Genomic DNA, 26,738 nt, shown 5'->3' with positions numbered 1-26,738 from the left:
GAGCAGTTTGAGAATGAATCCGCGGCTGCGTTCAAACAATATCATTCTGCAGAGGCTAAAGCACAGGGCTGCATTGTAAGTGAAAAGGCTCAGAATTGTCAGGTTTCATTGGGTTTTTTTCTCCCCAAAATATACTATATTCATTAAAAGTCTGAAAGTATGTGATGTGACAGGTCAAAGCTGACAGTGGAAATCCAATCGGTTTGTTTCAACACTATGAGACACATTGAGGTGTCTCAGCACATTTGCAATATTAACAGCCCCGGGGGTTTTACACAGTTTCAAGGCTCACAGTGCACTATGGTGGGAGGGAAATTAATTAATTACGCATTTAGATGATGCAAACAAGGGGTGGCGGCGGTGTTGTGGTATTGTCAATTAATTAGTAATTAGGGTCATAGTCTGGGCACCTGGGGTTGAATCCTGCCATGGCTGATGGTGACGTTTGAATTAAATGAAAATCGGAAATTAGAAGATTGAGGGTGAAACCATTGTTGTTTGTTGTAAAAACCCACCTGGTTCACTAACGTCCTTTCAGAATGGAAAAGTGCCATCCTTTCCTGATTTGGCCTCCAGATTCACAGCTTGACACTTAAATACCCTCTGAAATGGTCTAGCAAACCACTCAGTTCAAGGGCAATTTGGAATGGGTAATAAATGCTGGTCTAGTCAGCAACTCCCCCAAAAAAACTACTTTAAGGAAAGTGGTTTTGGCCTTTTCATTGTCCACTTACTAAAGCCGTGCGTGATTAACATTGACATGGGCAGCATGGCAGCAGAGTGGTTAACACTGTTGCTTTACAGGGCCAGAGACCTGTGTTTGATTCCCAGCTTGGGTCACTGTCTGTGCGGAGTTCTCATGTTCTCCCTGTGTCTGCGTGGGTTTCCTCCGGGTGCTCCGGTTTACTCCCACAAATCCCTTCCGAAAGATGTGCTTGTTAGGCGAATTGGACAATCTGAATTCTCTCTCGGTGTACCAGACAGATGCCGGAGTGTGATGACTGGAGGATTTTCACAGTAACTTCATTGCAGTGTTGATGTAAGCATACCTGGGACAATAATAACGATTATAAAAAAGAGAAACATTCAGGTACCCTCATAATGCAGGTTGATGATTTCTTCCCAGGTCGTATGGTGGAATTTGCGAAACGTGGGGCTGTATTCTCTGAGTAGAACGCATTGATGCCGCTGTCAAGGCGACCGAACCATGGCAATCCGGTGTGTGCCTGGCCCTCACTATAATTTTGGTGTCACGTCCAATTCTCCGCTCAATCATGTTTCTGCAATTTTGCAGGGGTCCGTGGCCCCTGTGACTAACACGTTGCGAATAAAATGCAACGCATGGCAAACCACACAGCATGTTTCCCATGATGCCCTGGAAGACTGCGCATGCCAAGGAGATTCCGAACGGAAGCCAGGTGCACTCATAGAGTCCCTTGTGCGCATTAATCGCAATGTACCTCAGTGAGGATTCATCGAGTTCCAGCTGTGAATAAGCATTGCTCATGCCCATTTTCGTGAATGTACAGCCACCGGTCAATGTTCACCTTTTCAGTGTGAGGTAATGGATAACAGACTAATCTTGAAGCCATGTTCACTGTCAATTTATAGATTCACAGAGGTGGACTGTTTTATCTGGCTTCATGATGAGGACCACCGTTGCTGCCCAATCAGCAAAGTGCACAGGCCGAATAAGGCTCAAATTTTCCATATGCCAAAGTTTGGTCTCAACCGTCTCCACTATAGCATAGGGAACTAGGCAGGCATGAAAATATCGGGGCTGGGATTCCAGGTCCACCTGGATTTTAGCCATTTACCCTTAATGGTACGCAATCCAGGCTGGAAAATCTCCAGGAGTTTGCTCAGTACTGTGCACAAAACCCCAGGCCCCACTTGGAGGATATGCTGCCAATCCAACTGCAGCTAGTGCAGCTAATCATGGCCCAACAGGCTAGGGCAGCTTCCTTGCACAACAATGAGGGGAATGCATACTGACTGGCACCCATAAACCACCGGAGTAAGTTCATAGAGGTTCACACTGCTCAAAAGTGGTACCTTCCCAGGATGATAATCAATTGGTACCCAGACTTCGGTCCCAACTGAAAATCTTCTTTGCTTCAGAGCTGAAGGTCAGCGCAGAAGCAGCGGCAGAATCCTTCACACTCCTGAAGCTGCAGAATCCTGTACAGCAACCTGCACCCAGAGATGATAGTCTACAGCAAATTCCACTCATTACAGAAGACAGGCGGTGTTGTCTCCATATCAACAGCAATTCATCTTGTGGTCCATAGTGGAACAATCTTGTACAGAGAGGAGTGTAGCTTTCTTGCCACTGCCTACAGAAAGTGAATGGTCCTCTAGGAAAACGATTGGGAAATAACCTCTCCTTCTTTTCCTGGCAGTCATCCAGGAAGTTTGTCATTTTATCCTACATTGTCTCAGTTCATTGAACACTCAGATCTTCAATGCCTTTTTAGTCTTTGATACAGCTGTGGAGGATAAAGCTATGACAGACTTTCCTGGCACTGAAGATTATTCCTCTTCCAAAGTTTCTTCCCAGACCCCTTCGACGGAGCAACAGGTTCCTCAGAGTGTCCTGAGTTCTGCTCTTCTAGTCCTAGAGCGTTCAAAGATCTATTCTCTTCGGTCTTCTATTTTCATCAGTCTTTTGTTGAAAAGTCTTTATTGTCCTTTCAGTTCCATTACAATTTATACTCTACTCCCTAGAGACGCTAATAAATATGCAGATAGTGTCCTATTCGACAGATGATGACATCCTATCTGATGCAGAAGAAAGTCCTAATTTCTCCAAGACATCTTCCCTAAGGACCGAGAATACTGTAGGAGATACAATCCCACAGGGCTGTGACTTGCTGAGGGGAAGAGCAGGAGTTGGAGCTGAGTAGAATCTGTAGTTGTGAAAGGTGTTACAGAAATGCAATGTAAATCATTAAAGACATACTGCGGGATTCTCTGTTGGCGGGATGCTCCGCTTCACGGGTTTCCCGGCGGTATGGGGTGGCCGTAATGGGATACTCCATTGGCCGGCTGCGGGAATGGAGAATCCCGCTCCCGGCGGGGACATACCACACCGGAAAATGGGACAGAGAATTACACCCATAGTTTCATGTCGTTAAAACGTAGGAGAGTATATTTGGGGGAGGTATAATATGAAGGTTTAACAGATGGTATATGCTAATGTATGACGTAGATGATGTACGACTGACATCAGTCAGTCATGTGTTAGATTCTCTCTCCTGAGAGAGAGAATCAGAGAGAGAGAGAGAGAGAGAGAGAATCAGAGAGAGAGAGAGAGAATCAGAGAGAGAGAGAGAGAGAATCAGAGAGAGAGAGAGAGAGAATCAGAGAGAGAGAGAGAGCGAGAGAATCAGCGAGAGAGAGAATCAGCGAGAGAGAGAGATGTTAGAAACAGTGCCAAGGAGCAACATGCCTACCCGATAACAAAAACTGAAAATACTGGACATTCTCAGCAGGTGTGACACCATCTGTGGAGAGAGAAGAGAGTCAACGTTTCGAGGCTGGATGACTTTCTGTCAAAGTTTTGTGTGGGGCGTGGGTGCTGGAGGTGGACATGGGCCAGGGCCCCCAAGGCAGTCGGAGATTACCCCAGAGGTCGCCGTTGGAGGCAGCAGGGGACAGGGCCAGGTATGTGGGGGCACCATTTGGTAGAGCCTACCCGGTGAGTGACCCAACCCCCCCACCCCAGACCCCATACCCAGCCCACCACCTCAGACCCCATACCCACCCACCACCCCAGCGGTTCGATGCGACATGAGATGAAATGGCCAGCAGGCATGTAGGGATCACTCGGGCAGGCAGTGGAATATGCGACCAAGGGTAGGTGTCAGACTTCGTCAAACAATGTGGAGCACCAGAGCTCATCGCGGAGAAGGTCATCATTATCCTCAATCCCATGGATCAGCCCTGCTTAAACTACCAATCCAGGGCCAGCACCCTGTAGTGAAACAGATGGGAAGCATGGAAGGGAGAATGGGAGGGGGCGTGGAGGTGGAGTGCAGGGGAGGGGTTGGCTGGCCAGGGGGTGGGGGATGTTTGGCCCACCAGTGGCATGGCTGCCTATTCAGTGAATTTGGAGGCAATTAGATCGCCCCGTGCGCAACGGCCCTGGTGCACAGGTTGTGCGGCATCCTGTCCACCCAGGCCCTTCTCCGCAACCTCCTTATCAGACAAGGCCTGTCGTTCAGCCTCCTCCTCTGGCATGTCACCTCTCTGTTGCATGATGTTGTGGAGGACACAGCATGCTACGACATGTGGGAAATCCTCCCAATGCTATTGGCCGGCCTCAACAGCTCTCCCGGAACCTGAACACATCAGCAGACCAATGCACCACTCGATGACACTGCTGGTCGATGCATTGGCCCCATTTAACATGTTGGTCTAATGCCTCTGAATAGGCGTCATTAGCCATGACCATAGTGGATATCCCCTGTCACCTGGGGGAGTGCCTCAAAGGTATTGGGCACCTCAGAGTGTGCCAAGATGAAGCGTTGTGCTTGCTGCCTGGGAATCAGGCGCAGACGTGCATGATGTGCAGCTGATGATCACACACCAACTGTACATTGGGGGAGTGGAATCCCTTCCGGTCCGTGAAGGGCACCCCCCCATGCGGCGATGCTTGTAAGGGGTCATGTGTCCCATCAATCAGCCCCTGGACCTCTGGCTTCCTAGCATTGGTAGCGAATCCCGCTGCCCGGCCAACCTGGTACACTTGGCCCATGTTTAGATGGATGTATTGTGCTGCCCGGCCACACAGGGCCTCCATTATGGCACGGATGCACCTTTGCACAGAGGCCTGGGTGATCCCAGACAGGTCCCCACTCGGCGCCTGGATGGACTCTGTGGCATAAAGGTTCAAGGCGACCATCACCTTGATGGCCACCAAGAGCTGGTGTCCTCCCTTACACCCTGCAGTTCCAGTTGTGCCATGTTCCGACCGACATGCCCTATGGTTTCGCTGGTTAGCTGGAGTCTTTGGCAACATGCTCGGCCAACCCATACTCGAATGACAGACACTGCTGGTATACTCAAGACCTGATGCGACCCCTCCGCTCCATCTCCTCCTCAGCCTGTTGGGCGGCCGGCTCTCCATCTCACCGGCTTACTCCTGCTCCCCTTGGGCAGTTTCCAGTTTGGTCCTGCTCGTGCAGCTGCAGTGCGTCCGCTAGAGCTGTGGCAGCTAGGCAGATGTCAACCATTCCTGGCTAAATACCAGGCTTCAGTATGTTCAGGGGGTGAAGGGCAAACACGTTAGCAAAGTGAGTATCCCATGCCTAACCATGTCCAATGGGCTGCACGGTGGTCCTGGCTTGCACTGCAGCCCCTGTCCCCACATGCCTACCTGTGACAACACCTGCTGCTCCCTGTACCCTTGGCTCCATCGATGCCTGGCACCGGGGGTGGGCCTCTAACCCCACCCAACCCATTCCTGACGGCAGGGGTATCAGTGGCTGGTGCTACCCATGCCAGCAATACGCTCTACGGCCCCTGTCCTGCACCCTCCTTTGGGGGCCTACCGTGGGGGTTCTCCTTTGATGGGCCATGTGATACCTTACCAACAGTGTGTCACCAGGTTGAGGGGGTGGGGGGGGGGGGGGGAAGGGGAAAGAGGGGCTGGTGCGTCACTGCATGCAGGCAGAGCCCATGGGTGGGCTCCGTGGGAGGGGGTGGGCACCTGTTGGGACTGTAGTTGTGGTGTGCTGTGCAGTGCACGGGTTGTGGGGCAGGATAGATGAGGCAGGGGTACAGCAGGCAGCCAGGACTCCTGCGAGGTGGGCTAGTTGATGGTGTCACTGGCGGGACTTCTGACCTGTGAGGGGCAGTGTGCCATAGTGGGTGCCGACGGCCACGGTACAGGTGCCTGCCAGTTGGGGATGCCGCACGGCTCCCCTGCTGCCACCACTGCCCATGTAGCTGGTGAGCCAAAGTGATGACAAAATCATACGGTGCAGATCAAATGCTTTCAAAAAGCTCTGTGGAATGTTAAGAATTGTAACAGGAATCCGAGCAGCATAGTTTCCTGGATTATGATCACTGAAGAGAAATGGAGAAAAATTCTCGGGAGAAGAATTTTCCAGATGTATTTCTCCCTTTATTGACTTTGGTGTTTTATTTTTTCTTGCCAGTCCCAGAAGATTAAAGGACAGCTGAGAAGTGGCGCTTGTGTTTTTGTAAACTTCTGATTCTTACTGCATCATGACCGAGTCCACTGGTCATTTTCTGCGATGCATCTTCCAAATTTTATGGCCTTTAGTGAGTGACTTACCAATGCCCCTATCGGTTCTCCCTCTAGCCCTCTCTGTTTCATATAATAAGCCCCGTTTCTTTAGTCTATCGTCACTCCTGAAGTCTCCCATACCTGGTGTGAGTTTGTGGTTTTGTTTGGCAGCCTCTCCAAGTGCCCTGCCATCTGCACTAAAGCACATCCTGAAACTGGGTACAATTTTGTGGTTACCAGTGGAGCGAGGGATCTTGTCGTTGGACTTGGAGAATGCTGATACAAAGGTTCAGCAATTTTCCTTGTGTAAGTTTCTACATTCCAAATAGCACTTTACATTTGCAACAAAGTCAAGGACAGGTTTTGGTGTGCAGACCAGTGATGTCAGCGAGAAGGTATGCAACATTTTGGTAGTTCCAAGTAACTTGAAGCTAGCTTGAAGGATGGCCGACAACAGCAATAAACAAAATACATTCCTTCAGATTGCAACATACAGCACACAAGGCCAGCTGCTAATCGGGCCTAAACTGACTCTCTGAAAGAATGGGAAGGAAAGTTAAATAGAGCATGCAGGTCAGAGCATGTGTGTACTTGAGTGTCTGTCTATGTGAACAAGTCCTGGGCCAGAATTTGACATGAAGATTGGAGGCGAGCCTGACTCACCATTGCTAAAATGCCACAAGAAGAGGGCCCTCCGACAATCAAGAAAACCATTTAAATGAATCGAGCAGCAATTGACTGAGATTTAACATTGCCCGTCTGCCTTTACAACTGGCATGTGGGCCGCTTGGCCAGGCAGCCTTTACTGAAGCTGCAACCTACGGCAGTTAGTATGGCTTCTTTCATTTCATCTCGGGTCGCCCCCTCCCACGCTTTGGGGCGATGGCAAAGCTGCTCTAACAGACTGGCTAAGGCGCAACGCTATTAACTTAACCTCTTCTCTCTCATCTAACCCCTACATAATCTTCTGCTGCCGAACCTCTTTGAAAAAGCAGTGTGGACCAGCAGTGGGTTCGAAGATAGTGATTTTGTGACATGCATCGTTTAGCTGGGTCACTGAGCGGGGTGGTGTAGGTGATAGCGGGACCCAAGACGTTCCCTATCCTTCTTTCTGTAGTGACCGGATTCATAGGCACCGGGATGGTCTCAACAATTACTGGGGTCTGGGGTGGTGCCGTCGGCGTGGTATGTGCAACCGGTGCTGCGGGTGCAGCTGGTGCGTTTATTATTGAGTGTTGCTCTCGAGTCTCGGTTCGTACAATGTACAATATATCTCCTGTAACACTTACCAATCTATCATCTCTTCTTTCTCTCCCTCTACTGTCTCGAAGGTACACATAAATCCCTCTTCAACCAAGAGTAATGACCTTAGTCTATTTATTTCTCGCTGGCACTTAATGTAGTCAGCATTAATGTAGTCAGCAGGAATATAAAAGCAGGGATGTACTTCTGAGGCTTTATAAAGCACTAGTTAGGCCCCATTTAGAATACTGTGAGCAATTTTGGGCCCCACACCTCAGGAAGGACATACTGGCACTGGAGCGGGTCCAGCGGAGATTCACACGGATGATCCCAGGAATGGTAGGCCTAACATACGATGAACGTCTGAGGATCGTGGGATTATATTCATTGGAGTTTAGGAGGTTGAGGGGAGATCTAATAGAAACGTACAAGATAATGAATGGCTTGGATAGGATGGACGTAGGGAAGTTGTTTCCATTAGCAGGGGAGACTAGGACGCGGGGGCACAGCCTTAGAATAAAAGGGAGTCACTTTAGAACAGAGATGAGGAGAAATTTCTTCAGCCAGAGAGTGGTAGGTCTGTGGAATTCATTGCCACAGAGGGCGGTGGAGGCCGGGACATTGAGTGTCTTTCAGACAGAAATTGCTAAATTCTTGATTTCTCGAGGAATTAAGGGCTGTGGGGAGAGAGCGGGTAAATGGAGTTGAAATCAACCATGATTGAATGGTGGAGTGGACTCGATGGGCCGAATGGCCTTACTTCCGCTCCTATGTCTTATGGTCTTAACCTGTCTCTGCTCCTTGGTGTACTGGTGGAACGCTTTAAATGCTGCCTGTAAATTGGCACACTTTGTTTCTAACTGAGTGACCTTCAGCCTCCTCTCTTATCGAGACAGCATGTTGAGTGTCTTGATAGGCTTTGTCATACTGGGTTTGGAAACTACTGAGGCGTATTTCTGCTAGTCTGGTTGGCACGTTTAAGATCTGCAATTTCCCTGTCTTATCAGCTAGTTTACCCAGGTGTTCCTCCTTTAATTTCCGTGTTTCCTCCTTCTCCATTAATTGTCCGCGGACGGTCTCTAGGACCTCCTCGGTTTCTAACAATTGCGCCAAGCAGCACACTGTGGTGAATGTGATTCACACTATATATAGTTGCCAATATCACTCCATGTATATATGTTCGTTATCTACCCATTGTAAGTGCAGTTGCACTATCCGACCACCAGGGGGAGTCACTCTGGGAGTACGCGAGAGTTTGTACTGGGCGCCTCCCTTGGCTCCGCCCAGGACTCCTCCCCCTGGGATCGATGTATAAAGATCAGTGCCTTAGAGCCAGCCTGCCAGTTCACCTGAAGTTCAACGACGAATAGGCTGTAAGTGTATTAAAGCCTCTGTCAGATCCAACTACACGTGTTCGTTGAATTGATGGTTCCATCAATTTAATACACCTAAGAAGCTGCCGAAGTAAAGCATGGAATCCTCTCTAAAACCAGGACGTCTAGAACTCGATCCGCAGGATGCAGAGGCGAAAGAAACCTTCTGCCACTGGCTGAAATGTTTTAAGGCCTACCTGGCCGAAATCAGCACCGCTGAAACTACGGAGGAACATACCTCAGCCTACTGCACGCGAGGGTAAGCCACAGAATTTCTACACAACTAAATCCAGCCGGTTCCTACACCACAGCGCTAGCGATTTTGGACAAAATGTATATTAGGCCCATGAACGAGGTCTTTGCCCGCCATGTGTTCACGACTCGCCGACAACGGTCTACTGAAACTTTAGCTGAATTTGCACGCGAGTTGACCAATCTCTCAAATGACTGCAATTACCAGGCCGTAACCGCAGCCGAACATAGGGAGCTTGCTGTGCGGGATGTTTTTGTAGCGGGCCTTCGATCCAGCTATGTACGCCAGAGACTATTAGAAAATGGGGCCCAGGGCTTAGAGACTACCGTAGAGGCTGCTATCACAATGGAAGTTTCCTTCCGCAGCCTCAACTCGTTTCCCGCGGACCCCGCTAACCCTGCATGGGCCCCCGATCTGAGGATCCCCCAAGCCTGTGCCGCAAGGCCCTCCAGCTATCGCGCTGCCACAGCCGGTCGCCCTACTGTCCCAGTCAAATACTCAAACTATCCAGCTGCTCCAGCTAATTACTCAGCTTCCCCAGCCAGCTACTCAGCTTGCCAAACCAGTTATTCAACTGCTCCAGCCTGCCACTATTCAGCTCCCCAAACCAGTTATTCAACTGCTCCAGCCTGCCACTTCTGTGGACAAAGCCAGCACCCGCGGCAGCACTGCTCAGCCCGATCCGCGACCTGCAGCAGCTGCGGGAAGAAAGGCCACTATGCTGGAGTGTGCCTCGGCAGAAGGGCCCCAGCCCTCAACACCCCAACAGTCCAAAAACATTGCCCCCCGCACCAGCAGGCCCGCGGGGCCTGAAACGCTGCGGCCTATGCTCAGGCTCCGCCCCCTCCCGCCACGTGCGATCCATGGGGGCCGCCATCTTGGCAAACCTCCACCATGCGTCCGGCCACGTGCAATTCATGGGGGCCGCCATCTTGGACGCCATCTTCATCACCATCCCCCACGTGCGACCCACGGGCCCTAGCTGCATCCCCAGACTCAAACAGCTCATCGGAGGAGTACGACCTCCCCGGGCAGTCACCACATGGTCCGCAACTCAGCGCAGTGTTCCTGTATCAAGCTCGCCAGAACGCAGCGGCATTTACTCGACAGGACGCCCGATCGGAAGAATTCGACTCCCCCGGGCACCCACCACAAGGCCCGCAATTCAACGCGGTCACCCTCGACCAATCTCGCCCCAAGCATCTGAAAAATTCGATGACGGAGGTCCAGATGAACGGGTACAACACGGCGTGCCTCTTCGACTCCGGGAGCACAGAGAGCTTCATACACCCAGAGCTGGTAAGACGCTGTTCCCTCCCTATTTATCCCGTCAACCAAACTATCGCCCTCACTTTGGGCTCCCATTCCATCCAAATCCAAGGCCGCACTACAGCAACGCTAACGATTCGAGGCGCTAGCTATTCCAAATTTAAACTGTATGTCTTGCCCGACCTCTGCGCGCCACTCCTCTTAGGCTTGGATTTCCAATGTAATCTCAAGAGTCTCACCCTCAGCTTTGGCGGGCCCCTGCCCCCACTCACTATCTGCAGCCTCGCCGCGCTGCGCATTGCCCCCCCCCCTCTCTTCGCCAACCTCACCCCGGATTGCAAACCGGTAGCCACCCGCAGCAAGCGGTACAGCCTGCAGGATAGGGTATTTAACAGAACGGAGGTCCGAAGGCTGCTCAGTGAGGGGATCATAGAGGCCAGTAACAGTCCCTGGCGAGCTCAGGTGGTGGTCGTCAAGACCGGGGTAAAATTCCGCATGGTCGTCGATTATAGCCAGACCATCAATCGCTTTACGCTCCTAGACGCGTATCCCCAACCCAGAATTGCAGACATGGCAAACCAGATCGCCCAATATCGGGTATTTTCCACGGTGGATCTGAAGTCTGCATACCACCAGCTCCCAATGTGCCCGGAGGACCGCCACTACACGGCGTTCGAGGCCGATGGCCGCCTCTTCCATTTCCTCCAGGTTCCCTTCGGCGTCACTAACGGGATTTCGGTGTTCCAACGAGCAATGGACCGAATGGTAGACCAGTACGGGCTGCGGGCCACGTTTCCGTATCTGGATAATGTTACCATCTGCGGCTATGACCAGCAGGACCACGACGCCAACCTCCACCGTTTTCTCCAGATGGCCCAAAAATTAAACCTTACATATAACAAGGAGAAATGCGTGTTCCGCACAAATAGACTAGCCATCCTGGGCCCAGACCTGGACCGCATGCTCCCCCTCCCCATGGCCCCAAGGCCCTCTTTTCGTACTACGCCCAGTGGGTCCCCCAATATGCGGACAAAGCCCGCCCACTCTTCAAGGCCACACTATTTCCCCTGTCTGCTGAGGCGCGCCAAGCCTTCAGCTGCATCAAGGAGGACATCGCCAAAGCAGCCATGCGGGCGGTTGATGAATCCACTCCCTTTCAGGTTGAGAGCGACGCCTCAGAGGTAGCTCTAGTAGCCACTTTAAACCAAGCAGGGCGGCCCGTTGCATTTTTCTCCTGTACCCTCTCCGCTTCAGAACTCCGACACTCCTCAGTCGAGAAGGAAGCACAAGCCATTGTGGAGGCTATCCGACACTGGAGGCACTACCTCGCAGGTAGGAGGTTCACCCTCATTACCGACCAACGGTCGGTCGCCTTCACGTTCGACAACTCGCAAAGGGGCAAAATTGAAAATGACAAAATTCTTCGGTGGAGGATTGAACTCTCCACCTACAATTACGATATCAAATATCGACCGGGGAAGCTCAACGAGCCCTCGGATGCCCTATCCCGCGGGACATGCGCCAGCGCGCAAATCAGCCGCCTAAAAGCCATCCACGATGACCTCTGCCACCCAGGGGTCACCCGGCCCGCCCACTACATCAGAGCCTGAAACCTGCCTTTCTCCAACGAGGAGGTAAAAGCGGTCACCAGGGACTGCCCGATCTGTGCGGAGTGCAAACCGCACTTTTATAGATCAGACAGGGCTCACCTGGTCAAGGCTTCTAGGCCCTTTGAACGCCTTGCGATCGATTTCAAAGGGCCACTCCCCTCCACTAACAAAAACATTTACTTCCTTAACATTATTGACGAGTTCTCCCGATTCCCCTTCGCCATCCCATGCCCCGATATGATCTCCCACACAGTCATTAGGGCCCTGCATACTGTCTTCACCCTGTTCGGTTTCCCCAGCAACGTGCACAGCGACAGGGGTGCGTCCTTTATGAGTGACAAGCTGCGTCAGTACCTGCTCGACAAGGGCATCGCCTCGAGCAGGACTACCAGCTACAACCCCAGGGGGAACGGGCAGGTGGAGAGGGAGAACGCGACGGTCTGGAAGACCGTCCTACTGACCCTCAGGTCCAGGAAGCTCCAAGTTTCCCAATGGCAGGAAGTCCTCCCTGACGCGCTCCACGCAATTAGATCCTTCCTGTGTACAGCTACCAACCAAACCCCCCTCTAGCGGCTCTTCATTTTTTCCAGGGGCACTACCACAGGGGTCTCACTTCCGGCATGGCTGAGGAAGCCAGGCCCCGTTCTCCTAAGGAAGCATGTCAGGGCGCACAAGACCGACCCCATTGTTGAAAAGGTGCGCCTGCTTCATTCCAACCCACAGTACGCATTTGTTGAGTTCCCAGACGGTCGCCAGGACACAGTATCCCTCCGGGACCTGGCACCGCTGGATCCAGCCCCCCTCTACCCCCACCGAGGAACTCCTTTCCCCGTTCCCTATGCGGCCGCCCCCTTGCGCCCCAGATTCTGCGAGCTCACCCCACCAGTCCTGCGCGGCAGCACCAGCCCGCCCCCCGCGTCCCCAGTCTCCATTCGACCAGGAGGTGTATGAGGCTCGGACAAGACTCGCCCCGGAGCCGGCAACCGTACCCCAGACCTCGCGCCCGCCCAGCCACCGCAAGAGGCTGCAACCCCGGTGCTCCGCAGGTCAAAACGGACAATTCATCCACCGGACAGACTGACTCTTTGAGCCACCACCCCCGCCGGACTTGATTTTTTTAACAGGGGGTGAATGTGATTCACACTATATATAGTTGCCAATATCACTCCATGTATATATGTTCGTTATCTACCCATTGTAAGTGCAGTTGCACTATCTGACCACCAGGGGGAGTCGCTCTGGGAGCACGCAAGAGTTTGTACTGGGCTCCTCCCTTGGCTCTGCCCAGGACTCCTCCCCCTGGGACCGATGTATAAAGATCAGTGTCTTAGAGCCAGCCTGCCAGTTCACCTGAAGTTCAACGATGAATAGGCTGGCTCTGTTGTAAGTGTATTACAGCCTCTGTTCAGATCCAACTACACGTGTTCGTTGAATTGATGGTTCCATCACACACTACAGCCATTTGCTTCTTGTACTTCTGCGCACATTTCCCATATACTTTGCTTAATTCTTCCCACTAAATTTGTTCTAGCTTCCCAGGACCTGACTCTTGCACAGAAATCTGACCACAGGGGCCAGCCTTTCCCTTTACAATATTTTCTCAGTACATCTTCCCATATGGGACACTTCTCCTTCACCGTTGCTACCTCTGTCTCTATCTGCTGAAGGTACATTTTCTTCTCTATTAATTGAGCTGCCATTTCCTTTATTTACTTTTTGGAACAAGGGGATGGAGAGTCGATTGGACAGCGGGTACAATTTGTGGCTATTTTCCGGCCCAAATTTGCAGTTTACCCTACCCTTCCCTGTTAGGTACACATGTGGTTAGTGCACACTTCTGAAATTCGTTGATTTGTCCTATACAGAACTCACACCTGTGGTTTTGATTTTAAACTAATTAATAGATTTCGTGGGATTCTTCAGAGCAACAAAGTTACTTCTAATCGAATCCCGTCAGAGTTCGCCAGAAATGTTGCGCCTTCATTATCTAAACCACAGTGTGGACAAATGATCACACAAGTGGTTTAGTATCATACTTGTTTATTAACATACACACGGTTAATTACTTAATCAATCACATGTTCATGCACATTGGACTATAAACCAGTACACTTAAAACGACCTTACCTTAACTTCCAGGTGACTGGCAAGTACAGAGCTGATATGGCCTTATCTGGATCTGGTAGTCTGGCAGTGCTGGAGTTCTTGTTCCTGGTTGTTTGTGTCCTCGGTTCTGGTCCCTCTGTGGATGGCGTGGATGGTCCTCTTCTTGGCTGGTGAAGGGTTCACCATTGTTGTTGGCTGTTGAAGGCTGCAGTCGAGAGAGAGCTCCCAAGGTGGTGCAGCACCTTTTCACCTGCTTGGATTTTCATACCCTTTTGTGGGCGGTCTCTGGGTCGTTGTCAATCAACTGATCAGGGCTCCATCACCCTGATCGATCAAGTCCAATCAGAGGCTGCCACATCGATTTTGGGGTGGGCACTCGGTGGCCATGCCTGGAAGTGTTGGGGGCAGGAGCTTGAGTGCCACTGTGTCTGGTAAACAATGAGATTGACAGGATAGTTCTATTGTTCCTGGTATGCCTGGAGATGATCTTTTTCCTGGGCTGTTAAAAACATCTGAGCTGCAGCTTTGTATATTTGCAGGCTGCAGCCAGTCTGTGCCCATCGATTTGCGGGCAGCCATTTTAGATGGCCACAGAATTTGCGCCACTGTTGAGGTGATGGAGAATAGCGATTTGGCATGAAATCGGTGCTCGCTGTGATTTCAGCATGGTACCGAACCTCCGCCCAATATTCGGCGTCGGCTGATAGAGAATCCCGCCCCTGGTCTTTTAGACCCAATCCCAGGTCCTTCCCTTTTACCTTTCAAACATCTATATCGACTTTATGAAATTAATCTTGTCACTATTGCATTTTTGTTTCAAGTAGAATATTCAAGAAGTTCATGAAGGTGCATTTGACGTTTTCACAGACAGCAAACCAGGAAGTTAAAAACCCTTAAAATCTTTTGTTTTTAAGTAAAATTTGAGAAAGTGAAATATACGTTTGACCATATTCAGAAAGAGGCTAAAATAAAGACAAACAAATTTAAAAGAAAAGTAACATGTTTTTATAAATATGTGGAATATTTTCTATCATATTGGATAAATTTGACATTCCAAATTTAAAACATGACAATATGTAGTTCAGGGCCAGTAATGCAGCAATAATTATAAAGTTGGCATGCCATTGATGCGCAATCAATGACTACTAAGCGAGGTTGTAGTACAACTGAAGGCTTTAATAAGCTAGATGTTTCCCCCAGCAGCTCAGGTACAGAAAGGAAGCTGCTGGGGTGGCACGGGCTCTTATACCCCGCCTTGCAGGGCGGAGCTACCATACAGTCTCGACCAATAGACAACATGCATTATCCACCAATGGTGTTACAGCATTGCTAGGTCCCGTAATACCTCTAACTAGACTACCACATTAACGCCCTGTTAAAAAAGAGGTCCGGCGGGGGTGGTGGCTTGGTATTATAACTTTGCAACATGGTAGGATTTATGGTTATGGAGGTACCGTAATACCTCCGTACAGCGTTTTGACTTATAATCATAACTATTTACACAATATTTTACAATTTTACAATTTCACAATTAACTATATACATATTACAGTGAAGCAATCAGTCAATCGGGGGCCCTGGTCGTCCTCTGTGATCGTTGCAGCTTCGGTGGTGACGCCGGTGGAGGTTCGGGCGTCTGTGACTCCGGGAGCGTGGTTTCGATCTCTGTGGCAGCTTCAACACTCCTAGACGGTGCTGGTGGGGGAGCTGATTGACCTGGGAAGGGAGCGTCTGCGGGGTGCGTCAGTGGGCGTGGGGGCCTGGATGGGGCTGGCAGAAGAACTGATCCTCCTGGGAAGGGGGCAGCTGTAAGGTACCCCGGTAGGATGGTGGGTGGGACTGGTGGAAGGGGTGTGCGCGGGGATCCGGCGGGCGTCAGGTCTCATAGGTAGACTTTGTCTTGTCGGCTGTTGGGGTACGCCACGTAGGCGTACTGGGGGTTAGCGTGGAGAAGACGGACCCTCCCGAACAACGGGTCCGACTTGTGCGCCCGCACGTGTTTTCGGAGCAGGATGGGTCCGGAGGCTGCCAGCCAGGTCGGGAGCGGGGTCCCAGTGGAGGACTTCCTGGGGGAAACAAGGAGACGTTCGTGAGGTGTCTGGTTGGTCGCGGTGCAGAGCAGGGACCGGATGGAGTGGAGGGCATCTGGGAGGACTTCCTGCCAGCGGGAGACTGGGAGATTTCTAGACCGTAGGGCCAGTAGGACAGTCTTGCAGACCGTTCCGTTCTCCCTCCCTACCTGCACGTTACCCCGGGGGTTGTAACTGGTCGTCCTGCTCGAGGCAATGCCCTTGCTGAGCAGGAATTGATACAGTTTGTCGCTCATAAAGGAGGACCCCCTATCCTTATGTATGTAAGCGGGGAACCCGAACAGTGTAAAGATGCAATGGAGGGCTTTTATGACAGTGGTTGCCGTCGTGTCGGAGCAGGAGATGGCGAATGGGAATCGGGAGTACTCGTCAATCACGTTCAGGAAGTACGTGTTGCGGTCAGTGGAGGGGAGGAGACCTTTGAAGTCCATGCTGAGGCGTTCACAGGGACGGGAAGCCGTGATCAGGTGTGCTTTCTCTGGCCGGTAGAAGTGCGGCTTGCACTCCGCGCAGATTTGGCAATTCCTGGTGGCTGTCCTGACCTCCTCGTTGGAGTAGGGCAGGTTGCGGGTCTTGACGAAATGGAAGAAGCGAGTGACCCCCGGGTGGCAGAGGTCCGCGTGGAGGGTTCGGAGGCGGTCCACTTGTGTGTTGACACATGTGCCGCGGGACAGGGCATCAGGAGGCTTGTTTAGCTTCCCGGGACGATACAACATCTCGTCGTAATAGGTGGAGAGTTCGATCCTCCACCGCAAGAACTTATCGTTCTTTATCTTGCCTCGCTGTGCATTATCGAACATAAAGGCGACCGATCGTTGGTCAGTGAGGAGAGTGAATCTCCTGCTGGCCAGGTAATGCCTCCAATGTCGCACAGCTTCTACTATGGCCTGGGCCTCCTTTTTGACTGAGTGGCGGATTTCGGAAGACTGGAGGGTACGTGAGAAGAAGGCCACGCGTCTGCCCGCTTGGTTGAGGGTGGCTGCCAGAGCTACATCGGACACGTCGCTCTCGACCTGGAAGGGGAGGGACCCGTTGATGGCGTGCATCGTGGCCTTTGCAATATCTGCTTTGATGTGGCTGAAGGACTGGCGGGCTTCTATCGACAGGGGAAAAACTAGGGATTGGATCAGAGGACGGGCCTTGTCTGCATAGTTGGGGACCCACTGGGCGTAGTAAGAGAAAAAACCTAGGCAGCGGTTCAGGGCCTTGGAGCAGTGAGGGAGTGGGAACTCCATAAGGGGGCGCATGCGTTCAGGGTCGGGACCTATCACTCCATTTTGCACTACGTAGCCGAGGATGGCTAGGCCATTGGTGCTAAACACGCTACGTAAAATTAAGGATTATCGCGGGCTGGAGGAATTTTCGGAGGTAGGTGTCGTGGTCCTGCTGGTCGTGGCCGCAGATGGTGACATTATCAACATACGGGAATGTTGCCCGTAAGCCTTATCAGTCAACCATTCGGTCCATCTCTCACTGGAAGACCGAGACCCCATTAGTGACACCGAAAGGAACCCTTAAAAAGTGGTAGAGTCGCCCATCTGCCTCAAAGGCAGTGTACCTGCGGTCACTCATGCGAATGGGGAGCTGGTGGTAGGTGGACTTAAGGTCCACCGTGGAGAAGACCTTGTACTGCGCGATCCTGTTTACCAGGTCGGATATGCGGGGCAGAGGGTACGCGTCCAGCTGCGTAAAGCTGTTGATGGTCTGACTGTAGCCTATGACCATCCTATTATTCTCCCTGGTCTTTACCACCACTACTTGAGCTCTCCAGGGACTGTTGCTAGCTTCAATGACTCCTTCCCTCAGTAGCCGTTGGACCTCAAACCTGATTAAGGTCCTGTACCGGACACTGTACCGTCTGCTCCTGGTGGCGACGGGTTTGCAATCCGGGGTGAAGTTCGCAAACAAGGAAGGCGGATCGACCTTGATGGTCGCGAGGTTGCAGACAGTGAGAGGGGGTATAGGGCCGCCAAATTTGAACGTTAGACTTTGGAGATTGCACTGGAAGTCTAACCCTAGGAGTGTGGCTGCACAGAGGTGGGGAAGGACGTAGAGCCGGTAATTTTTGAACTCCCTTCCCTGGACCGTGAGGTTTGCTACACATAACCCCTTTATCTCTACTGAGTGGGAACCGGAGGCCAGGGAGATTTTTTGATTAACAGGGTGGACGGGGAGAGAACAGTGCCTTACCGTGTCAGGGTGTATGAAGCTCTCCGTGCTCCCAGAGTCGATTAAGCAGGATGTCTCGTGTCCATTGAACAGCACCATTGTAGTAGCAGTTGAGAGTGTTCGAGGCCGAGACTGGTCCAGGGTCACCGCGGCTAAACGTGGCAGCAGCTGGGTGTTCTCGTCGGGCAGTGTGTGGTCATCTGCACTGGGGTCCTGGGAGTCCATCTAAGATGGCGGCTCCCACAGGTCAGTGTGGTCGTTTGCTGAAACTTGTGAGCAGCTGCAGTTTCTCCCCATCACTAGGAGCGCACGGTAGAATTCTTCTAGTGACTCACCGGGAATTTGTCGCCTCATTGCTAGTAGATGCCGGGCGTAGACCTGACTCACAGGGCGAATGTAATGTCCTTTCAGCAACTCCATCACAGCATCGAAGTCGTTCGCATCCTCGATGAGGGTGTAGACTTCTGGGCTCACCCTCGAGTGTATGAACTGCAGTTTCTGTTCTCTTGTGGGTGTGTTTTCTGCCGTTCCGAGGTTGCCGTTGAAGCACTCTAGCCAGTGCTTGAAAGTCGCCGCCGCGTTTACTGCGTGTGGGCTGAGTTGCAGACACCCCGGCTTGATTCAGAGCTCCATTCTTTAAATCTAGCTTATTAAATTGATGCACAATCAATGACTACTAAGCGAGGTTGTAGTACAACTGAAGGCTTTAATAAGCTAGATGTTTCCCCAGCAGCTCAGGTACAGAAGGGAAGCTGCTGGGGCTGCGCGGGCTCTTATACCCCGCCTTGCAGGGCAGAGCTACCATACAGTCTCGACCAATAGACAACATGCATTATCCACCAATGGTGTTCCAGCATTGCTAGGTACCGTAATACCTCTAACCAGACTACCACAGCCATCACAAGCAGTTCTGTCTCAAGCTACCGGGTGTGACTGATTTTACATGGACACCATGAGGTCAAATTGAACTTTTCAGTCATCATTACTCAGGAATTTACACTATTTATCCTGTGGAGAATACCTCTGGATTTCCACCTTATACTGTGAATGACTAAACTCCTGGGGCGAAATTCTCCCAAAACGGGAGAAATCGTCAAACTGCCGTAAAACCCGCCCGGGTTTTACGGCATCGCGCCCCTTCCCGACGGGGGACCGATTCTGGTCCCCCGTCGGGGCTAGCAGCCCGACGTCGGAGGCTCCGACAAGTCGGGCTTAACGAAAATCGTTAAGCCCGCTTGTCGGACTTAGCGCCGGCTGACGCGTCATATGACGTCAGCCGCGCATGCGCAGGTGGGAAGACTCCACCCGCGCATGCGCGGGTGACGTCATCGCGTTTTGCGCGAAACCCGCGCATGCGCGGTCCGGGTTGCCCCTCAGCCACCCCGCGTATTGATACTGCGGGGCGGCGGAAGGACAAATAGTGCGCGGGCATCGGGCCCGCTGCCCACGATCGGTGGGCACCGATCGCGGGCCCACGGCACCCTTGGCACGGCCGTGGTACTGCCGTGCCAATCGGTGCCATGGTTATTTTTTTCCAGGTGGTCACGACGTTTTTACGAACGGCAGGACCAGGTGTGTTTGCCGTTCGTAAAAAGGTCGTAAAGGGCTGGGACTTCGGCCCTTCTAACAGCTGTGAATCGCTGCCGGCCGCAAAAAAACGGCGGCAGCGATTCGTGTCGGGATTTCGGCGGGGGGGGGGGGGGGGAGAATAGCGGGAGGGCGCCAAAAAAGTCGGGAAGGCCCTCCCGCTATTCTCCCACCCGTCGTGGGGGGGGGGAGAATTTCGCCCCTGATTGTTGTGAGTTTGAGCAGAATGATGACGGCGAGAGTTGAGAGCAAAATAAAGGCCATTATTCTAAACGCAATCTCAACCAATATTTTGTATAGGTTCATCTATATCTCAGCAGCCCTATTTTTTAGCAGCTTTCTCTGTTTGTAAGATTTTTGAAAGCATTTTCAATGGTTAATACTGGTTTGAAGATTTGTTACATCCCACATTTTTCCTATTAAATTTCATTTGGATTTAATATTTTCCTAATGTTGCTTCCAATCCCTTACAAAATTAATCATGTTTCCTTCCTGCGTATTATCTGCAAATACTTCCCTTGTATTCCTCAGCCCAAGTTCAAATTATCAACTACAGTTTACAATTTCATTCATACGAAAAATAAGTCACAAGGCACTTTACAGGAGCACTAAAATACAAAATTTTACACCAAACTATGTAAGACAATGTAATGGAGATGACTACACCCATAGTCAAAGAGATAGATTGCCAGGATAAGAAGGAAAGAGAAGTTGAGAGATAGAACGTTCTCACATTCATGAGTTTTGGGGCTTTTCTGGTAAAGGCACGGCAATTAAAATTAGGGATGTTACTCTTGTGGAGCAATGCTTCCTCTGAGCCACAAGCTCCTGAATCGAGTCCCACCCCAGGACTGGCGGCGAAGGAAGGCGTGTTCATGATGCAATCCAACAGGTTGAATGTCAACCTGCAAAATCCTTCCAAGCATGCCAAAGGCCAGCAGTAAGAGTGGGAGAAACTCCTGGTCAGCCACGTTTGATGTGCAGTAGTGCCCCTCAAGCTTGAAGACCCTGGCGACAAACTGGCAACCTGTTCCGGGAATTACTAGCTACGGAAACACGCAAAGGACTGCCTTCATGCACCAGTAGGTGCAAGATGAAAATCGGAAATGGAATGTTCTGGAGGACAGAATGAGATGAGCCCAAAGGGCTATGGAGTTGGAGGAGAGGACAAAGATGGGGAGGGGTGAGGTCATGAAGAGATTTGAAAACAAGGATGAGAATTTTAAAATTCAAATGCCACTCAACTGGGAAACAGTGTAGGTGAATGTATAGAGTTGGTTAGTGGTCTCTGGTGTGCTAAGGCTGTTTCTTGTAAACAGACTTGGTGCGGGGAAGGACATGGACATCAGAGTTTTTTGGATAACCTCCAGTTTATGAAAGATAGAATGAGGCTGGCCAGGAGGGTGTTGGAATAGTTGAAACTGGAGCATGGCAGTGAGATTCAGCTGGAGCTATGCGGAGGCAAAGTTAAATGGTGCCACACAGAGGTGAAAATAGGTTTTCTCAGTGATGGTGTGCTATGGGGTCAGAAGTTCATCTTGGAGTCATGTATGATACCAAGGTTGTGAAAAGTCTGGCAATTGCCAGGGACAGAGATGGAATCAATAGCGAGAAAACAGAGTTTGTTGAAGGGTCCAAAGAGAATAGCTTTGTCTTTCCAATATTTAACTGGAGGAAACTTCTGCTCATCTGATAGCTATCTGATGATTCAGTAAAACTGGAGAATTTCAGGGAGGGGGTGTGAGCTAAAATCTTGTCATCAGCATACATTTATTTTCTGATGATGTCACTGAGGGGGCAGCATGGAGGTGACAAATAGGAGAATCCAAGTATAGCTTCTTGCGGACACAAGTGGCAATGGTGTACGAGGGGGTGCCCATTGCATGCAATACTCTGGCTATGATTAGATAGATAAGATTGGAACCAGATGATAGAAGACAGCAGGCAATGTTTTCGAGGAAAATAGTGCGGTCAACTGTGTCATAGGCTGAAGACAGGCCAAGAAGGATGAAGGGGTAAGTTTTGCTTGTTATAATCACAGAGAACGGCACATGTAACTTTGGTAAGAGCTATACTGGTACTGTGGCAAGTAGGGAAACCTGATTGAAGGATTCAAACATGAAGTTCTGGGAAAATTGGCTGGGATTTGGGAAGTGGGGACACATTCAAAAGCATCAAATATGTATATGTACATATGTCTTTGGGCATGTAGAAGTATATATGTTTTTGGGTATGTATATGTCTTTGGACATGTATATGTATATATGTCTTTTGGTATGTATATATGTACATAGATCTATTGCTATGCACACTGCAAATGCAAATCGATTATTGAGGTGATATCACATTATAGTCATAGAGTTTTTACAGCACAGAAAGTGGCCCTTCAGCCCAATGTGTCCATGCTGACCATCGGGCCCCTATTTACTCTAACCCTACCCCTAACCCCAACCTTGACCCCAACACAACATTAGACCCAATTGTGCGAATTAAACCCACTTTTGGTGCTCCAAAATACAACTAATCTTTTTTTGCACAGATGTTGCGAGCCTACAGGCTTGCGGCCAAGCAGCTGCAAAGGCCCACTTTTTGGAGCAACGCTGCGGGGTGTTCTTTTTTGCTACATTTTGGGAGACTTGACCTAACTGTAGGTATATGTCTGCTAATCTAATCTGTCGCTTCACGGCACCAGGGTCCCAGGTTCGATTGGGTCACTGTGCGGAGTCATCACGTTCTCCCCGCGTCCGCGTGAGTTTCCTCCGGGTGCTCCGGTTTCCTCCCACAAGTTCCAAAAGATGTGCTTGTTAAGTAATTTGGACATTCTGAAGTTTCCCTCGGTGTACCCGAACAGGCACCGGAATATGATGACCAGGGGATTTTCACAATAACTTCATTACAGTGTTAATGTCAGCCTACTTGTGACAAGAAAGATTATTATAAAGGATCTCCAAGGAACAACAGTGTGATCAATGTTCTGTTCTCTACCCCAGGCTGTCACATGCCTCTGTTTTCATGATGGGGCTCTAACACAGCTGGACCCGCGAACTCCCTTCAGTCAATGCCCTCCTCCAAATAGCCGGGGTTCAATACGAATGCTTCGTGTGCACAGTGGTAGCATTTCTCCACCCAAACCATCTGACCCATTTCATCTGATTATTTGTCTGAAACTTTAGCTTGGGTTTTGGTGTGGGAATTAGTTTTCAGTGCTCCCTGCAGTCAAACTGCCCCTTTTGCACTTTGCACTGTGGATCATTCATTTGTTCCAGGGCTGCCTTTGGAATATTCCTCCTGCTGGTCGATTGCTGCTACTTACGTCTTCAGACAGTGGAAAGCTGCCAAGTGAAAGTGACTTTAGGGTTTGCTGAGTTTCACTGACACAGGATTGAAAAAGAACGGCAGACGATTTTGCCGGCGAGTGGGAAGTGTGGTAAATCGCACCACACTGAGACAATTTGCATAGAGTGGGGGGATGGCAAGGGACATATGTGTATATAAGGTGGGTGCTCCTCATCCACTGCAGTCAAGCTGCACTCCAGCTCTCCTGAATATCCAAGTCTCCTTGCAAATACCAGGAGAAATGCCCATGGAAGTGACAGCGCCTTTGCGTGAGCTGGAAGCCCCATCAGGGAATCGTCGGAAGTGCCCGAGAGCGCTTTTCTATTTGTCTCTGATTATGATGGTAACCATGGCCCAGGTTCTAGCAGCAAGCGGCCTCTCCTTTTACTTCCTTAGAAAGCAACAGCAGCCAGTCGCGGTACGTTTTACTTTAAAATCACACTCACAGTACGATACTCAGCATCGCCCTCCAACCCGTTCTAATGGCTCTGTTTCTCTCAACAGACACCCAACAGAGAGAAATGTATAACTCATTGGGCAGCTGGTAAGTATATATATCAGAAAGTGGGATATGTTTGTTCAGCTCTGGCGCTGTTTAATGCCCTTGCAATCTGGTGCCAACTGTATGGTTGAAACATTTTAAAAAAAGTGCTCCGAACGTGAACCCTCCCCAGATGCTGCCAGACCCGCTGTCTGCTTCTATAAACTCCGAAATATTGGCAGCGGTTGCGATGTTTGCTGAAGAGGGGTTTCTTATGGAGGTTTTTGTTTTGGGGGGGGGGGGGGGGATGGTGAGGGCTGGTCGGGGGGGGGGGGGGCTGGTTTTAATTATGAATTATTCTCATAGACTGGAAGGCGCGGTTATTTTGTTTCTCATTCCAGCAAAATTCCTGCCAATATCACATTGAAAGCACCTAGAAAATGCTGCAAATGCTCGGCAGGTCAGTGCAGAGAAAAAGCACCTTTTTAAGGGTTGGAGATTGAAACGCCTGCCTTCCCCTCCCTGGCCCAGGGAGTTAGAAACCAAGCTGTTCTAATCTCTCTCTCCACCGATGCTGCCTGACCCGCATTGAGTGTTCCCCAGTCTTTCATGATTGGCAACATCTTCCCGAGGTCATTTCCCATGTGCTGTTGTTTGTAAACACGTTGAACGAGGTGTGACCTGCAGTGGAGGGTGGGTCCAGTGAGTAAACGGCATTGCGTATGTTTATGGGGCTTAAAAGTTTTTTAAAAAACACAGAAAATGCTGGATAAACCCAGCAGTTCTGCCAGCATCTGTGGAGCCAGCAACAGAATTGACGTTTGGAGTCCCTATGACCCGTCTATAGCAGAGAGAGAGAGAGAGAAAGCCCTGCCCACGCTTTGCCACTTCACTGATATCAGCAGCATTTATACGAGGTGTGAGTCTCCTTATGCAATCATTGTATCCCAAACATGATTGGTGTGTAAACTACGAAAAGATTGCACCCGCCAGCGTATTCTCTCTCTCTCTCTCAGTAATGTGCTCCGTAATAACCGAACATTTTTATTCTGGGGGGATGATGCGCAAAGTTTGACTATCTATAATATTTTGTTTTGAAACCGCAACAGCGTCCAAACAGAGACAGGGCGAGAATCAGGCACTCGCTTGGGAGACCACGATGGGCGATGTTCGCACCGGTAACTGCACCTGGTACAATGAAAATAAAAACTCACTGGAAATACAAAGCCCTGGCGATTACTTCATCTACATCCAGGTGATGTTGTTAGACACATGGAAGAATGTGACATTCAGCGTCGATGAGCGGAAGACTTATCACACCCGAAACTCCACAGGGAGTTCCAACACCTTATACTTTGGAACCACTTGCAAAGTGCGAGCAGGGGCAGCCGTCTCGGTCATACTCAACCCTGGTCATGTCCTGAATGGCGAGACTGAAACATTTCTGATTCTGTTTAAGTTATAGACCATCAGCAAACTCGTTGCAAGACCTCGAGCGAATGTCCAGTTCAGTTACTACTGTATAGTGCCAACCAAAGTCACCTTTTCCTCATTGTAATGTATTACCGATAACACAGAGAATTGGCTTTATTCACTGACAAAGATTGTTGTTTAAATCAGTGGTAGTCTTCAATCATCCCTTTTTGTAACTGTAAATATTTTCTGTAAATAAAAGCTTAGAATTAAATATTTTAAAGATAACGCTACTGTTAGCATTTGGGTTTTAAATTTTTTTTACCACCAAATCGAGCTCATTAAACACCACACCAATGTCATTCAATTAATTCAAAATTCTTTTAAAAGGCCAATTGCTATTGATAGATCGGGGCAAACGCATCTTCTACAGAATATTACTAAACATGTGTTATTAAGGATGTGGTGATGGGTTATTATTGGATATAGAAAACATATTAGCATGAATGTTGTAGAGGCTTCCAGTATAGTCCAATCTGGAGTCTTGCGTTCAGAGGCAGGGGCAGAAGTGGCAGCGATTTCCAGTGGAGGGTAGGAGGATTGACCATGTGCAATTGTGTGCTGTCCAGCTCATTACATGCATGTTTGCGAGGAGCTCTCAGATTCTCGTGTGGGGGTGCAGGCAGGAGGAAGTTGCCATCCCCACCGTTAACTCATTGGGGGGGGTGGGGGGTGGGGGGATGGTCTGGGCACCGTATTTAGGAGGCACCCGGACTGCCTGCACTTGTCCCTTCCACCTTTGTCTGGTCACTGACTCGCCCATCCCTGCCAAGCACCTTGCTCTACCATCTCCTGGCTTCAAGCAAAGGCTTGTTTTCCAGGTGTCATGCCCAGGAATGCTGCAGTGGGAATGCAATGACTTTTGCTCATTTCTAATCAGTCACATCTTCAAACATTCACTATAATGCCCTTATCTGCATTAACACTATGGTGCCCCTCACCCTAGCCATTCCCCTTGATATGAATGTCCTTTAAGTCCAAGGGATGCAGACCTGAATGTTTATGGCAGGCACTTGTCATTTGCAAAATAATCCTTCAAGCAGCACCTATCTCACAGGTGGAAGCATCTGCACATCACACACTGAACATATCAACCATCTCAGGCTCCATCAGACAGGGGTGGAAGTAAATCATCCTCGATCCTGGGACTACCTAAAAAGACATCCAATAAATATATGTACACAAAAGCGAGTATGGGATAATTATACTGGGCTGATTGACAAACACAGGATTTGCAATGCCCCCAATTTATAATTTTTAGCCTTGAAAAGCATTTAAACTTAACAAGCTTTATAAACATTATTCTCTCCTGAGAAATTAATCCCCACTATATGTCATAAACCTCATATTGTCATCGATTAAGTCACAGCTAACTGCCTTACCAATGGATAATGAGAATGACTGGGAAAATTACATCCTCTGTCTGATTATTAATTTTTACAACCGCCATTCATCACCAGATTTGACGCCACCGCATTATCAGGCCCTAATCT

General features: G+C 50.0%; 1 protein-coding gene across 1 annotated transcript; it reads left to right on the top strand.

Annotated features, from left to right (window-relative positions):
• Window positions 1-25,478, top strand: LOC119964888. The gene is made up of 4 exons (XM_038794974.1): window positions 1-75; window positions 22,946-23,709; window positions 23,796-23,835; window positions 24,882-25,478. Exons 2-4 carry the CDS (start codon window positions 23,425-23,427, stop codon window positions 25,235-25,237), a joined length of 681 nt encoding a protein of 226 aa, XP_038650902.1. The 5' UTR covers window positions 1-75; window positions 22,946-23,424; the 3' UTR covers window positions 25,238-25,478.
• The last annotated feature ends 1,260 nt before the right edge of the window (window positions 25,479-26,738 follow it).

The sequence above is a fragment of the Scyliorhinus canicula genome, chromosome 4 (genome assembly GCF_902713615.1).
Source record: "Scyliorhinus canicula chromosome 4, sScyCan1.1, whole genome shotgun sequence".
In the NCBI taxonomy this organism is placed as follows: Eukaryota; Metazoa; Chordata; class Chondrichthyes; order Carcharhiniformes; family Scyliorhinidae; genus Scyliorhinus; species Scyliorhinus canicula.
The sequence above is the reverse complement of the archived record's forward strand: the minus strand, read 5'-3'. Positions and strand labels throughout refer to the sequence as shown.

Excerpts from the sequence above, each read along its gene's own strand:
- LOC119964888 (XM_038794974.1), top strand. The coding sequence starts at position 23,425 with ATGGCAAGGGACATATGTGTATATAAGGTGGGTGCTCCTCATCCACTG. Across the intron at positions 23,710-23,795 it reads AGCAACAGCAGCCAGTCGCG|ACACCCAACAGAGAGAAATG; the intron begins GTACGTTTTACT and ends TTCTCTCAACAG. Across the intron at positions 23,836-24,881 it reads TATAACTCATTGGGCAGCTG|CGTCCAAACAGAGACAGGGC; the intron begins GTAAGTATATAT and ends AAACCGCAACAG.